Below are 17040 nucleotides of genomic sequence, written 5' to 3'. Positions count from 1 at the left end.
TCCGACCTCAGGTCTCTCCTCTGCTTAACTGGGAGGCACAGTCTCTCTAGCTTAATTAAGACTTCAACCGGATATAGGCTTTCTGAGGCCAGCCGTCTCCCACTTCAATCTGCACGAGTGAAACCTGGAGGGCTTGTTAAAGCCAGGGCCTTTCATTCAGGAGATCTGGGGCGGGCCCTGAGAACCTGCGTTCCTTTCAAGTTCTCTGGTGATGCTGAGGTCTGGGGATCACCTTCTGAGAATGATTATTACAGAGCCACACTCAGACCCTCCCCAGGCTTCTAGTATTTAGAAGCCAGAGGCAAGAGCAATTTAAGGGAAGAGCTCTTTCACACCAGGGCAAGAACAGCTGGCCATTGTCTCCCTTCCTCAGAGCCCTACAATTCCTTCTAGAACTTCCGCTTCCAGGGGCCCTTCCGTCTGACAGGCTACCTCAGTCCCACCTCTTTGAGCCCACCGCTATGAAAAGGGAAAAGAAATAAATGTTTTAAAGAAGAAAAATAAGGAATTTCCATTGTGGCAGAGTGGAAACAACTCTGACTAGTGTTCATGAGGATGCAGGTTCGATCCCCGGACTCACTCAGTGGGTTAAGGATCCGGCGTTGCTGTGAGCTGTGGTGTAGGCCAGCGGCTACAGCTCTAATTGGACCCCTAGCCTAGGAACTTTCATATACCTCAGGCATGGCCCTAAAAAGCAAATAAATAAATAGATGATAAATATAAAATTGAAAGGATGATCTGAAGAGCAAATTATGTCTTCCCTCCCCTCCCAAATGGTACTTACTCTAAGCAATAGGGAAAAAGTGTTCATCTCTTTGCTCCTCCCCCCAGAAACTCCACTCTTTAGCACAGTGACCCAGTTATTGATCTTTCTTTTTGTGGGGGGAGCCGGTTAAGCTTAAATGTGTCACTCTCAAGGTTTAGTCTCATGCTGTGTCAGACAAACAACATTTTGCAAAGGCACTTACCATAGAATAAACTGATAAATCTACTAAAAGTATCTTCCAGAAATTGTATTTGATCATCCCAAAGAAACATCCCCAAAAAACAAATCAACACATCCACACATGGTAATTCCCCAGTTCTTTTATCTCTTTAAACATAACTTTTTTTTTTTTTTTTTTTGGCCCATCCGGTGGCATGTGACAGTTCCCATACCAGGAATCGAGCCTGTGCCACAGCAGTAACAATGCTAGATCCTTAACCTTCTGAGCCACCAGGGAACTCCTAGACTGACAGTTTCTGAAACTGCTTTTAACCAGGCACATTTGAGAATCCTGAGTTAATTCTAGAACCTATAAGATTGTTGCCGGGATCACTATTCATTTTTTTGTTTTTTACCTCAGATGACATTCAATTAGGAATATGTATAAATCATCACTGTTTCCAGCTTGAATGGTAATTTATAAAGTTTTGGTGGTTAGAATATTTAAAATATTTTTAGTGTGGAAGACATGTTACAGGCTGGAATGTTTGTGGGAAATAGCCTCTACATGAAGAATCCTTGCCTCCAAAATGCCTTGATTAATTAACATAAACAGCTTTGAGGGAAAAGGGCACGGCCTCTCACGCCTGGCAGGACACTGGCAGGGTTCTCTGGAAACTCCGACGCAAGCCAAACCCCACGAAGCCAGGCCCCTTCCATCCACGGCTGGGCCAGTTCCAGGGCAACGCCTTGTGCTCAGGACAGCTCTGGAAGGGCTCTGCTCTAGTTGGCACAGAACCACAGTCCATTTCTTCTGCTGCTCCCAGGTCCCCCGAGAGAGTGAGTCAGCTTCAGGGCCTTGGAGGGCTAGGCTGTAGCTGAGACCTGGAGGAGCCCATCAAGAATGACCCCAGGGCCCTGCTGGCTCTCCACCGTGAGACTGTCCTTCCAGAACTCCAAAAATGGAACGGAGTGTTATGGAAAAGCAAAAGAGGATTTGCTGCAAGTACCTGCTGAGATTTTTAAACATACCTTATGTTATGTGGTTCTTTCATTGCTCTGCAAGACAGGGATTATTGCCTCTTGTTATACGTGAGGGTGTGGCTCGGGGAGGTTAGGTAGTACGCCCCATATCACACAGCACGTTAATGACAGAACTAGGATAAGGACCAGAGCCTGTTTCACTCCAAAGTAAACTATCTTGTCTATCAGATCCCCTTATTAGCTATAGGAAGAGGAAAGATTCACAACGGGTCTAAAACATTTATTTTAGGCCATTCAGACACTGAGTAGGGACCCAGCAGTTTGCAGGTCTTCTTCACTCAAGGAGTGATTCCGACCACCAGGTCCATGGGTAACCTCTCGAAGCAGGTGACGTTGGGCTGACAACCTTCCCATCCCCAGCCTCCTGCTCCTACCACCCAGGGCAGGCATTCACCCTTCTATCAGAGCTCCTTTCCAGCTCCAGGAGTTTTCCGGGATCCCTGATGTAGTCTCCTATTCAGTGTTACAAAGACCACGTCATAATCCTAGTGCCTCATCAAGGGGAGAAAAAAAAATAAAAAAACCTCATCTAGTAACAGAGGGGCAAATGTCTCTTGCCTAAAAATGAACCCCTGTCCTCCCCCATTGACTTCCTCCCGATGCTCCCATATACCTGGGCTTAACTTGTGAAATGAGAATAAAATGTATCTGTGTCAAGTAGTTTGCATCACTGGAATGACAAATGGGTTCAACTCTTCAAAGAGACATCTGTATTTTAGAGCTTTTAATGAACTTCTCATGCCCCACAGGAAATTTTACCATCTGGGAGGTTGTTCTAGATGGATTCCTTCCAGACTCACTTTTCACTTTTATTCCCCAAGCCGGGAGAGGGCTGCTTAGACAGACATTCCCCACATGGAAGTCTGTCACATCTGGTTTAACATAACCAGGTTTAGACTTGGTGAGCCCTCCTGCTGCTGTGGTTTCTCCCAAATAAAGAGATTTAATCTTTCCATTGCCTGGAGTCTTCTACCTAGGAATGGAACCATGCCAAGAAAACCCATTGGAGTCAAGGCAGCCATGGGACTTCCTCAAGTTCCAGAAGAACTGAATGGTGATGTTTCCTCCCCAAATAGTTCATTAAATGGTATATGTCACCCAACTAGAAAAAAATGTTCATGCAAAGTAGTCAAAATCTTCTTCGTTCAGACATGCTCCTTGCTCAGGATTGTTGACTAGCTGGTAAGTCTTGTCTGGCCTAACATCAGGGCACACACAGCTGTAGCCAGGGCAGTTTTGAGAAATGGAAACATTAAACTTGATGTTTACCTTGGAAGCAAAAGTTACATAAAGTTTTCTTTTACTTACTATTAAGGGGCAAAAAAATGCCTGTTTACAAATTCCATTCTGAAGCAGAATAGATATTCTTTATTGAGGTGGAAGGCCAAGTTTGTTTCCTATAATAGATGGAAATAAAAGGAGGGAGAAATACGAATAGTGGAAAGAGGAAACATAGATACACGTAGGCGGAACATAGGAAACAGAGGCTGAAAACCCTGCCATCTACTCTGTATCACCTAACGGATATTCTGCCCCATCACCGGTCTGAAGGCACCTGTTCTGGGATGTGCTGAATTAGTGATGCCAGAAGAGCAGAGTATTTCAGATTATTGCTCTGAGGCCTCTTCTATAAATGCCATATACTTCAGTGCCCCCAGCCTCCTAGCTATTTCTCAGGCACTACCAGGCCGTCTGTCTCTGGGCCTTTGCTCACACTGTTTCCTCTTCCAGAAACACACTCACCCAACCCTCAATCTTCCTCCCACTAAGTAAACGTTATTTATGTCTCAAGGCCCATCTCAAAGGTTACTGTCTTCAGGATACCTTTTCTTTTTTTGAAATTTATTTTATTGAAGTTTAGTTGATTTACAATGCTGTGTTAATTTCTCTTGGACAGCCAAGGGATTCCGTTATACATGCATATTCTTTGTCATGTTCTTTTCCATTATGGTTTACAGAGAATGAATACAGATCCCTGTGTGGTACAGTAGGACCTTGCTGTTTTTCTATTCTACAGATAATAGTTTGCATCTGCAAATCCCACATTCCCGACCCATCCCTCCCCCACACCCCCTGCCCTTTGGCAACCACAAGTCTGTTCTCTGTGAGTCTGTTTCTGCTTCATAGATAAGTTCATTTGTGTCATATTTTAGATACCACAGATAAGTGATAGCATATGATATTTGCCTCTGTCTGACTTACTTCATTTAGTATGATAATCTCTAGGTCCATCCTTATTGCTGCAAATGGCATTATTTCATCCTTTTTTATAGTGAGTAGTATTTCATTATATGTATGTAATATAGTATGTAATATATATATTACACAAGATATCTTTTTTGATCCTTCTCAAGGGGGGCACATTTCTCCCTGTTAGAGCCTCTCAAGCACTACCTTCAGCTTTACTGGATGGGCCTTCTATTATTTGTGTTTAAAACCTGTACTTTTCCCCCTGCTAGAACTCCCACCAGAAAGGGAACTGTGGCTGATGCCTCTCGGCACTTTTAGAGATGCTTGGCACAACGTCTTTAGGACAGAAGATATTCAACGCATGTGATACTTAATGGAAGCGAAAATAAAATTGAGGAAGGGTGAAAGAGACATAATCCTAGACTACCCCCTGCTTTCTCCCTTGGAAAAAGGAAAAAAAGGATCCTTTCAAACTCTTCCCATCTTTAGGGCTCTTGCTCTGTCTTGCTCTGAAGATGAAATTCAGGCTATTCTTCTAGCACTTTCCTTTGAGTTAGAGTTGATCTTGAACATAGGTGAGAATATTGGTCTAGAGCGACAAGAGTGAGCATGGAGACCAGGTTTGGATAACTGGGGCTGTTTGTTCATCGGCTGCGCAGGCTTGCTTGGTGGCCTTACCGGTCAGTCTCCATGCTGAGGCTTTATATCTTGTCCAAAAATATTATAGCTCATCTGAAGTTTTTCCACATCTGGGGACCTCTGGTGACAGACTCTAGTATCCTATGGCTTTACAGTCTCTTCTGGGAAAGAGTATAGATCACATAATTTTTATTTCCTTTATCTTTTTTTTTTTTTTCTTTTTAGGGCCGCACTTGCAGCCTATGGAAGTTCCCTGGTTAGGGGTGGAATGGAAGCTTCAGCTGCCAGACCATGCCACAACCTGAGCAACGCCGGGATCCAAGCCACATCTCTGACCTATGCCACAGCTTGTAGCAATGCTGGATCCTTAACCCACTGAGCAAGGCCAGGGATTGAGCATGAATCCTCAAGGACATTCTATGGGTTCTTAACCTGCTGAGTTCCAACGGGGAGTCGAGAATGCCTAAGTTTTAAATCCCAGGCAAAATGTCAGGTTACTTACTATCCTCCATCATGTTCCATCACAAGTGATCAGATATGGTTCCTTGTGCTCTACAGCAGGATCTCATTGCTGGTCCACTCCCATTGCAATAGTTTGCATCTACTAAAAGAATGTGTACAAATGGATAACCGGGTCACTTCATTGTAGAGCAGAAAGTGACACAACATTGTAAATCAACTATAATAAAAAAAATAAAAATAAATAAAAATAGATTGAGAAAAAAAAAATCCCAAGTCAACAAGCCCCACCCACAAAGAATTTCCAGTTTACTTTTTGTTACATCAGCTGTACTGAGGTATCACTTGCATAATAAAATTCACCAATTTTATGTGCTAAAATAAAAGTCAGTTTAGGTAGCAATCAGGAAAGATTCTCTCAGGTCAGATTTTTAAATGGAGCCCCATTACTCTTGGGGCAGTTTAATTCTACGAGGTTAACTTCGTAGTTGGGGTTACAGGAACGGCAGCTTCCCCCACCCAGCAGCCTCACCCTAGTCCCACTGCTGAGGCTTTTTTCCCACATCACCACTGCCCATCAGGGTCAGGGGCCAAGCCTCCTGCACATGGAGGGCTAGTGCTCCCAGATGGCCTGAACCGTGGATGAGGAGAAGTCGACTCGGGGCAGGGCTCACATTTTCCAGCAGACTCTGGCGCGTCTCCAAGGGTGAGGTGAGGTTAAGGAGAGGCTTGCCCTTGGCTCACCGGCTTCTATCCTGGATGTTTCTATGGAGTGTGTTCCAACCTAGCCTCCCTCCTCTTCCTTCCCCTCCATCCTGCATGCTCTGCCAACCCTGGCTCCAGCCAGGTAACTCTCTTCTGGTCCCCTTTGTTAAGGCACAAATACCAGGACAATCTATTTCCATGATCTAGCTTGAAAGTATGGACCTGAATAGTAGCTGGTTTTCCTTTAGCTTCTTCACTCATCAGTCCAGATTTGGTGAGTGCCCAACTAGTTTTCCCAACTAGAGGCTCCAGGGGCAGAAAGAGGAGACCTGGATGATAAGAGTTAGTGCCCACAGAATCTTTTTGCATCCAGGTGTCCTCAGGGGCACCTCCTAGACGAATCAGATCTGGGAGAGGAGAAATTGGGTTTGTTTCAACTAGTCTACACAAGTGCCTCGCCTGCATCCCCTCTCCCCCAACACATACCTAAATCAGGCTCAGAGTTGAGTCCCTCTTCTCACGTGTCCCCTGCCTCTGTTACCTGGCAACAAACACTTATGCAGCAAACTCGGCCACTTTCCTACAGGTGAAAAAATGCCCAACTCCCTGCCCTCATGTCAGTGCACTATCATCCATGATAAGAGGGGTGCTACCCAAGTGATGGAGGATGCAAGAGAAGGAGGGGACCCAAGACAACATTCGCCTACAGTACAGATTCTCTGGGGGCCACCCTATACGACTCTCAACAATGCACCCTCACCTCTTCTGCAATAGGAAGAGCTGTTCGCAAAGGTGCCATCGCAGCCAATCACAGGGGGAACATGGGCTGGGGCTGGTGGTGTGCTTGGAAGTGTCAGTGCCTGGAAGCTCCTCAGACATCTCCTGGGAGCTCTTCCCTAGGATGGGAGGAAGAGAAACTGACAGCGCTGATGGCCTGAACCTAGCCAGAACACAGATTGGGACTTGAACCCACGTGCCAGGACTCAAACCCAGCCGAAAGCCAGACTGGGACTTAAACCCATGGTTTTTTGTTTGTTTGTTTTGTGTGTCTTTTCTAGGGCCACTTCTGCGGCATATGGAGGTTCCCAGGCTAGGGGTCTAATCAGAGCTGTACCTGCTGGCCTATGACAAAGCCACAGTAATGCGGGATCTGAGCCATGTCTGCAACCTACACCACAGCTCACGGCAACACAGGATCCTTAACCCACTGAGCAAGGCCTGGGATTGAACCTGCAACCTTATGGTTCCTGGTCGGATTCGTTAACCACTGCACCACGCACGATGGGAACTCCTTAAACCCATGTTTTTAAATGAGAGTTACTCACCCAGTGTCTGGTCTCACCTAGATTCAGGTTCTTTATGCCTCCACTCTGAAGGAATTCAGCGAGATACAAAGTGATAGGCAAGAGATAGATTTATTAGGAGAGGAAGCTTGTGAAAGATGCAAGCAGGCAGGCAAGGAAGCTCTGCCCAAGGATTTGGTGGGCCACAGTTTTATCATCCAAGGGGAGTGGGGGTGGGAAAGGCCCGCCTCTTCCTTTCTGAGGGTAGTAGCTCCTCCTTAGTATCTGTGTGTATTCAAATCAGCTGAAGGGTGGTCTTCAAACTCTTGCCCTTGGTCTGAATCTGAATGGAGGCCTTATCCCAGCCCCACCCAATGACCTGAGGCAATTTTCACACCTCCACTGGTCAAGCAAGCCTGCTTGTTCTGATGGTTTTCTTGAACTTACAGTGGACTCCCAACACCCCCCAGGCTTCCCTCTTTATCTGTCATCCCCTGTTGGGTCTTCTACAACCACCTGTACCTACTCCAGCCCTATCATTTCCCCCTCCAGGTGTTTTACTCCTTGATGCTTAAAGGGGATATTGGGTGACAACGGCGGCAGTAAATACTCCCTGCTGAAATAGGGTGGAGGCCTGCCTAAGGAAGAAGTAAAACAAAGTGTTAATTGGCCCTTTTCTGTCGGGAGGGCCATAAGCCAGTGTCTCTCTGGTTAACATTATTTTCCCAGCCACCCTAGAGATTAAACAGCACATGGTGAAACCAGTAGCACCAGGAGGACCAGCAATTGTCTTAGCACTTTTTTTTTTTTTTTTTTTTTTTTGTCTTTTGTCTTTTTTGTTGTTGTTGTTGTTGTTGTTGCTATTTCTTGGGCCGCTCCTGCGGCATATGGAGGTTCCCAGGCTAGGGGTCCAATCGGAGCTGTAGCCACTGGCCTACGCCAGAGCCACAGCAACGCGGGATCCGAGCCGCGTCTGCAATCTACACCACAGCTCACGGCAACGCCGGATCGTTAACCCACTGAGCAAGGGCAGGGACCGAACCCGCAACCTCATGGTTCCTAGTCGGATTCGTTAACCACTGCGCCACGCCAGGAACTCCCCTCTCTTAGCACTTTTGGGTCCAGGATCACCAGTGGTACCAGTGGGGCCAGAGGGACCAGCATCGCCTTTACCACCAGCATCACCAGGTTTGCCTTTAGCACCAGGTTGGCCAGAGAAGCCAGCAGAGCCAGGGGGATCAGGCTCACCGTGTTTGCTGGGGAAACCTCTCTCGCCTCTTGCTCCAAAAGGTCTGGGAGCACCCAGGTCTCCAGGAGCACCCTGTTCACCAGGTTTGCCTGAGGTGGGGCTAGCAAGTCTGGGGGCAGTCCCTGAGCTCCAGCTTCTCCACCTTTGCCAGTAGGACCAACAGTACCAGGGGGTCCAGGAACGTCTCGCTCTCCAGCTTTGCCAGGTGCTCCAGCAGCACCCTGTCCACAATGCTTGCCAGGGGGCTCCAGACAGGCCGGCAGGTGTGGGTTCACCTTGGGCTCCTCGCTTTCATTCTTCTCCAGCAGGGCCATCGGGGCCTTCAACACCAGTGGGGGCCTGGCTTTCCTTTGGCACCAGTGTCTCTTTTGCTTCCAGGAGCACCAGGTTCACTGCTATTACCCCTGGGACCCAGGGGGGGGCACTAGTGCCCGAGGTCCAAAGGGGCTCCTCAGGAACCAGCTTCATCCCTAGAACCAAGAGCACCAGGGAAGCCAGGAGGACCACTGGGCCAGTGGGACCAGGGGATCCAGCAGCACCAATAGCATCATCGTTTCCACAAGCATCTGCAGGGCCGGGGGTCTGGTGTGACCAGCTCCATCTGACCAGGAGCTCCATTTTCACCAGGGCTACCAGACTTTCCAACTTTACCATTCTTGCCAGTGGGGTCAGGGGAACCACAGGGATCCATGGGACCTGAGGCTCCAGGCTCACCTGGGGGCCCTTGGAAAACTTGGGGTCCAGGTGCACCATGGTCTCTTTGGGTCCCCTGACTCCCATGGTTTCCTGGTCTGTGAGTGGCACCTCACCTTTGCAGAACCCTTTCTCCTTAAATGAATTAGGGTCTTAACAGTATTCTCATCTGTCTCTGATTTGAAGGCATATTGCTTTTTTTTTTTTTTTTTTTTTTGTCTTTTTGCCTTTTCTAGGGCTGCTCCCATGACATATGGAGGTTCCCAGGCTAGGGGTCTAATCAGCTGCCAGCCTACACCACAGCCACAGCCACAGCAACACCAGATCCGAGCCGTATCTGTGACCTACACCACAGCTCATGGCAACGCTGGATCCTTGACACACTGAGCAAGGCCAGGGATCGAACCCGCAACCTCATGGTTCCTAGCTGGATTCGTTAACCACTGCACCGCGATGGGAACTCCCAAGGCATACTTCTTTTTGCAGGGATATTCCCACCCAGGTCTCAATTTAATAACCACCAGTTGGACATCTTTAGCCAGGCCTGGAAACTTGAAATTCCCACACTCCAGAGTCCACTAGGGCTTCCACCTCAGTTTCAGGTTCAATCAGTTCCTCCTTGTTTTCTGTTAGAACCATTTGGTGAGGAGGGTGGCTTCCTTGTTCCTCTAGAAACAGAGTGACCCCCAACTTAGTTAATAAATCTCTTCCTATGAAAGGCATGGGACGATCAGGCACAAACTGAAAAGAACACAAAAGCAGCTGGCCATTGATGTTGCATAAGAGGGGCTCCAAGAAAGTATGCCCTCACCTCTTGCCTGACAGCCTCATTATTACTCCTTATGCTGACTAAGGCTTCCAATCCTTTGGGTTAAGACTGGGAAGGCTGCACCAGTATCTGTAAGAAATTCTATTGAGTGGCCTGCCACATCAATGACCACCTGAGGCTCGGCATTTGCTATGTAGATGATTTTTCTAGGCAGAGCCACTTTTGGCCTCAGGGCCTCCTCAGTCTTCTGATTGTGACACGGTCAATGGTCAATGGGCACCTGTTGCTCTCTGGCATCTGGGGCATTCCCTCTTCCAATGCCCTGGCTGTTTACAGAAGGCACATCCATGGCAACCTTCTCTCTGGTGCCCCTTTTGTCCACACAGGGTACACTGCTTCTGTCTGGGTATCCATGGGCCTAGTGATCCACCAGAGCCAGATTGGCCTGGAAAAGCCAGCCTCCCCATTGGTGGTCTATGACCAGACAAAGTCACTGTAATCATTTCAGCCTTGTGCATATTTCTCTGGGTGCGTTCAGCCTTTTCAGCCACATCCCTATTATTGAAAATCGAGTAAGCCAATTGGAGCCAATGGTTCACTGGAGTCTTAGGGCCTGCAGTTGCTTTCTGAAGTTTGCGCCTGATGTCTGGGGCAGACTAGGCTATGAAATGCACAGCCAAAAGGGCATCCCTCAGGGGAGGAGAGATCCACATTTGTATACTTCCTAAAGCCTCCACTAGTCTCTCTTGGAAGACTGCAAAATTTTCATCCTGTCCCGGTTGGACGTCTCTTATCTTTTCATCATTTACAGATTTTAATGTAGGTTTCTTCATAGCCTCTATTAAACAGTTCATCATATGATCCCGCCTATCTCTATCAATAGAATTCACCTGGTAGTTCCACTGTGGCTCTGCCTTCCCCACCCGGTGCACTGCATGGCCCTGTTGGACCCAGGCTGCCAGGTGGTCTGCATGGGCTCTGGCCGCCAATATTAGAAGCTGCTTTTCCTCAGGGGCGCAGCAGTGGGAGAGTAAGATCTGTAAATGCCCCCAGCTGAGATCAAAAGGTCTCACTAGTCGGGTAAACCCCTTCGCAAAGAGTTCAGAATCCTCAGGAAAACTTCCCAACTCATCCTCTGCCATACTTAGATCAGACATTGAAAAAAGTCACATGGCTTCTAATTGTTCCCTGATTTCCATCAGGAACTTCTCTGAGGCAAAACCATAGGGGCAGTTGATTTAAACCACTCTGAGTGCTAGCTGGGCTAAGATGGGCCCCTTGGGTAACTCAGGGTACAAAGAAGAGGTTTCCTGAATAGAAGGGAGCCTCTTTCCATCCCTAGCTCTGTCCTCCCCTGGAACCATAGCCTCAGCTGGAGAATGGGTTCCGACAGCTTCTGCTGACACAGCGGCTTCCACCCTGGCCATAGCGCCTCCTGGAGGAGGGGCTGACCTTTGGCTGGCCTCAGAAGCTGAGTCAGTTAAAATGTCTTCCGTGTTTCTATCAGAATTACCCCTCCGAGCTACACACACCCTTAAATGAGGCCTTTGGGGTCTCATTGTCCAGAGGGGTATGGGTTGGGAGGGATGCAGCCTGACCCATTTCAGACCCAATCCTGAGGTGATGCCTCTAACTCCCGTGTTATCCAAATTCAAAATACACCACGCAATTTGGTCAAGATTTGCCCTGACTATTTCTTCAAGGCAGTTTCCCAACCAGGTATTAATGCCCAGGAAGTTGCCGACAGGTGCCCCCAACAGTGTCCATGATGGGTGGAAGTTGGTCTGGCTGCAAGCTGGGAATAAAGCGTTGGTACCTGCAAGGGCTGGGGCAATAAAAAGGACACCTTGGTGGCCACACAGGTCTTCTGGGGTTAACAGGAGAAAGAAAGGAACAGAGCAGGGAAGACCCTCGGGATCAAGGAGAAGCGTGTAGAGAGTAGGAGTTCTGGCCTGGAGCTGCAGTTGCTCTAGGACCAAGAGCTAACGCTGAACATTTTCTTGCCTTATCACTGTCCCTTTGTGGCTGCCAGCTGAAACTGACAGCACTGACGGCCTGAACCTAGCCAGAACAGATTGGGACTTGAACTTGAACCCACATGCCAGGACTCGAACCCAGCCAAAAGCCAGATTGGGACTTGAACCCATGGTTTTAAATGAGAATTACTCACCCTGTGTCTGGACTCACGGAGGTTCAGGTTCTTTATGCCTCCACGCAGAAGGAATTCAGCAAGAGACAAAGTGATAGGCAAGACACAGATTTTTTTTTTTTTTAATTTTTGTCTTTTTGCCTTTTCTAGGGCCGCTCTCACAGCATATGGAGGTTCCCAGGCTAGGGATTGAATCAGAGCTGCAGCCACCGGCCTACAACAGAGCCACAGCAACACAGGATCTGAGCTGAGTCAGCAACCTACACCACAGCTCATGGCAAAGCCAGATCCTTAACCCACTGAGAAAGGCCAAGGGATCAAACCTGCAACCTCATGGTTCCTAGTCAGATTCGTTAACCATTGTGCCACGAGAGGAACGCCAAGAAATATTATTAGGAGAGGAAGCTTGTGAAAGATGCAAGCAGGCAGGCAAGGAAGCTCTGCCCAAGGATCCGGTGGGCCACAGTTTTATCATCCAAGGGGAGTAGGGGTGGGAAAGGCCTGCCTCTTCCTTTCTGAGGGTAGTAGCTCCTCCTTAGTATCCGGTGTGTATTCAAATCAGCTGAAGGGTGGTCTTCAAACTCTTGCCCTTGGTCTGAATCTGAATGGAGGCCTTATCCCAGCCCCACCCAATGACCTGAGGCAATTTTCACACCTCCACTGGTCAAGCAAGCCTGCTTGTTCTGATGGTTTTCTTGAACTTACAGTGGTCTCCCAACACCCCCCAGGCTTCCCTCTTTATCTGTCATCCCCTGTTGGGTCTTCTACAACCACCTGTGCTTACTCTACCCCTATCAGAAGGATAATGCAGCCCTTCCCTGTCCGTTTCTCTAACCTGATTTTCTTTGGCAAATTTGCAAGAGCAGAGGAAGGGAACAAGTGTCATAGCTAAGTGCAGGGTCTTGAAGTCAGAAAAGTCTGGATTCAAATCGTGACTCTGCAGTTTGAGTCTGTGAGCAGATGGCTTTTGCTTGCTTGGTCCTCCTTTCCTTCGGTGAATAATGGAGATCCCATCTAACCTGCCCGGTGGTGTGAAGATAATACACTCTGGCACAGTGACAACTCAGCAATGGCCATCACTACCCACAGGGAGTGAGGACCCAGGTCCACATGGTAAGATGTATCAGTGGCGCCCCCTGGAACTGCTCAGGTCAGTGCCTGCACAGACAATTGACCCCTCAGCTCTGGAAGATGCCAGTGAAAAGGAGGGCCCTTAGAAGTCCTCGGCAAGCAGAAGGTAGATAGCTCATGGGCAATTCTCAGCAAAAATGATTCCATTTCCAACTCTGCCTAAATATATATCTGGTTCAAGGCCATTCTGGAGCTAGAATGGAAGTAGTTCATTTTTATGATTTTTTTTTTCCTGTATCAACGAATATAATGACACATTGCCAGCTTAAAAAGGGGACTTGCATTTTTAATCCAATAAACACCTTGGACTTTTTACAAGAACACTGTAAAAATAGAAAGGAACTTTATTACTGTAAGTTCACATCAGGAAACACTAAATAGAATTTCTGAGTATGTAAGGGGGTGTTAGGCAGAAACAGGAGGGATGTTATGCAGATTAGATATAATTAGACATAACAATTAGACATAATCATTGCCATCAAGGAGCTTCTAGTGTAAAGAGCAGAGATTCTTCACGTGAGGGTTATGCCTGAGCCTCAGAGGACCCATGAACCTCCTGAAACTGTATACACAATCAATTGTGTGAGTATTTTGTGGGCAATTTCTGGTCAGAAGGTCCAGAGCTTTCTTCAGATTCTCAGAGGGATCCACCGAAAGAAAAAGAAAAAGAAAAAAAGGTTAAGAACCACAGATCAAGAATCAAGAATTATTTAACTGTAGCAATTTTTCTATGGAATGCCGCAAAAACAGACTATCCAGAGTCATCTAATTCTGGGTTTCTCACACTGGTTTAGACAGAGGACAAGCTTAATTCTTGGCTTGCCGAATTTAAAGATAGCCTGAGTCTTTTCATGCCTCTATAAACATGTGATTTTTCAATACATTTGGATTTCTCAGAAAACGTTCACAAAACCTGTGCCAAGATCTATGGCCCTCTTGGTATTCCATTCGGGCTGGCTTGAGCCGCACAATAATTTATGACCCTCCCGCTGTGTGGAGCCCTCCTCCCTGGATGACTAACAGGAAGAGAAGTTTGGCAGCAACACAGCGTTAATGAATGAAAAATGCAAACCTTGCAAGTCCCTCTGCATTGAAATCCCCGGGAGTCTGAATGCAGACACAGTTCCAAAGAGCCTGCATTTCCAAGATGCAATTTACCGCCCTTAGAGGTTTGTTGTGGGCCACCCAAAGCACATAGGCCTTATTCAGACAGATTTCATCAGCCAAGCGTACAGAGGGAGGGATGATAAGATGGAGAACTCTGTTGACATGAGAAGCTTCAGTGAGACGGATAAGGCAGGTATTACCACTACCTACTTTGGTGTGATCTGCACATGAGGTCAGGAGAGAGAGCTGATCAATGCCTGTACGTGGCTCTGCTGCATTCCTCCGCTGTTTCTTGAAGAAGGAAGGAGACTCTTAGCTGGTTATGCCCTTGTTCGGGGTTTTCTTCAGGCAAACACACATGTGCAGAGGAAGAGGCTCCCGCTGAATTCTCACGGGAAGGAGCCAGGAATTTCTTTTCATTCACAGACTTGAGCTCAGTGAGGTGCTGTATACAGAGAGGCTGCAGCATGTGGAAAATAGGCTTTCCTGGGGCACCGGGGTACTCTTCACCCTAGAAATGGGATTTTTATTTCCCCACGCAGGATACAAATTATAGCGCAGCTCCAGAATCCATCATTCAAACCCCTTGAGGCCAAATATGTTTCAGAATTCAGAATCTTTTGGATTTTTTTAAAAGTTAATGTGAGGCACACACTCCATCTCAGAGGACAGAAAGCACCCCCAAGTCAAAGAGACTTCATTTATTTCCCTTCTGCCACCATTAAAGATCGATCACGATCATGTCTCCTCTTGTGGTGCCAAGGTGGGTACAACTACAAGAATATTATTCTTTTACAGTGACAAGCAACAGCAGGGAGAGCAGGCTATGGGCTTCTCTTCATGCCTCTCTTTTTGTTTTTGATTTGATTTGTTTTGTTTTGTTTTGTTTTGGATGTGCCTGGCGCATGTGGAAGTTCCCAGGCCATAGACTGAACTCATGCCACAGCAATGACTGTGCCAGGCCCTTAACCTACTGAGCCACCAGGAAACTCCTTATGTCTCCCTTTCTCACCATGGAGAAAAAGTCTTCCTAGAAGCCCCAAGAAGACTTTCTCCAGATACTTTTGCCCAGAACTGGGTCTGAGACGTAATCTAATACAAATTCCAGGCAGAAATGTATTCTCTGCTCTTGGGAGGCATATATCCCCTGTGAGCACACCACTGCCAGAGCTGAACAAAGGTCAAAGTTCTTACTCAGGGAATGTGGAAGGAATAGTATTGGATAAGGCAACTTAGGGCAATTACCACCCAGATCGTATAAGAGAGTCGAGGCAGGGTTCTAATTCCTAGAAAAGGAATGGCAGAAACTGCCTACATGGCATCTGAGTAAAGATTGGACTCTCTGTGACCCAATCTACATGCCTCCTCCTCTAGGAAGCCCCTGTGGACACGGACACTTAGACTTGTCACTCAAATACACAGATTAATTTTTAGTGATATAACCATCAGTGTTCTGTCTTGGCACTGGATATTAAGGCAGGGTGCTTTACTCACAACAATATAAGGGAAGAGGATGAAGGAAGAGGAAATGGGAGTGAGAGACTGGAAAATAAAATTACAGCCCAGGGGATCATCAAACTATGGCCCTTGGGCCAAATCCAGCCTGTTGTCCATTTTTTAAATTACTCAATGAATTTTATGACATTTATGGTTGTTCAATGATCATTACAACCAAATTTTATAGCATTTCCATCCCAAAACCCCCAGCCCATCCCCCACCCCCCCAACCTATCTCATTTGGAAACCATAAGTTTTTCAAAGTCTATGATTTGGTATCTGTTCTGCAAAGAAGTTCATTGTGTCCTTTTTTCAGATTCCACATGTAAATGATAGCATTTGATGTTGGTGTCTCATTGTCTGGCTTACTTCACTTAGCATGATAATTTCTAGGTCTATCCATGTTGCTGCAAATGCAATTGTTTGTTTCCTTTTAATGGCTGAGTGATATTCCACTGTGTGTATGTACCACATCTTCTTTTTTTTTTTTTTGTCTTTTTGCCATTTCTTGGGCGGCTCCCGTGGCATATGGAAGTTCCCAGGCTAGGGGTCTAATCGGAGCTGTAGCTGCCAGCCTGCGCCACAGTCACAGCCACAGCAATGCAGGATCCGAGCCGCGTCTGCCACCTACACCACAGCTCATGGCAATGCCGGATCCTTAACCCACTGAGCAAGGGCAGGGACCGAACTTGCAACCTCATGGTTCCTAGTCAGATTTGTTAACCAACGAGCCACAACGGGAACTCCTCGAGTACATGTATCTTTTTGAGTCATGGTTTTCTCTGGATAGATGCCCAGGAGTGGGACTGCTGGATCAAATGGTAATTCTATTTTTAGTTTTCTGAGGAATCTCCATACTGTTTTCCACGGTGCTGTTGTCCATTTTCATAAATACGTATTTACGGGTGCACAGCCCATTGATTTTCACACTATCTGCTACACCAGTAGAGTTGAATGATTACAACAGAGACAATGTGGCCTGCACAGCCTAAACATTCGGTGGGGGGTTTTTACAGAAAAAGGTTGCTCACCCCTGAGCTGAACCAACTCACCAAAGCAAGGTGATTAGAGAACAAATATAAGAAGATGACACTCTCCATTCTCAGGCCAAGGAAGAGTCTCAGAGGAACTAACAGGGTTCCCAGTAGATGCAGTAGCATGACAACAGGGAACCTAGGTGATGTGTCCTAAAATCTAGTC

General features: G+C 47.1%; 1 protein-coding gene across 8 annotated transcripts in view; it reads right to left on the bottom strand.

Moving 5' to 3' along the window:
* Positions 1 to 13561: 13561 nt before the first annotated feature.
* Positions 13562 to 17040, bottom strand: part of LOC110262149 (uncharacterized) — a 38594-nt gene continuing 35115 nt past the window's right edge. For 2 of the 8 annotated variants that reach the window (XM_084972825.1, XM_084972828.1), the window contains exon 3: positions 13562 to 14854. In XM_084972825.1, the coding sequence (XP_084828951.1) occupies positions 14594 to 14854 (261 nt within the window). In that variant the 3' untranslated portion in view covers positions 13562 to 14593. The remainder of the gene's footprint in view (positions 14855 to 17040) is intronic. The other 6 variants (XM_084972823.1, XM_084972824.1, XM_084972830.1 and 3 more) reach the window with 5 other exon arrangements.

This window comes from Sus scrofa, chromosome 8 (genome assembly GCF_054392235.1).
Source record: "Sus scrofa isolate SSC_HxYL_T2T_F1_AM1 chromosome 8, Sscrofa_HxYL_maternal_Yorkshire_Landrace_v2.0, whole genome shotgun sequence".
Lineage (NCBI taxonomy): Eukaryota > Metazoa > Chordata > Mammalia > Artiodactyla > Suidae > Sus > Sus scrofa.
The sequence above is the reverse complement of the archived record's forward strand: the minus strand, read 5'-3'. Positions and strand labels throughout refer to the sequence as shown.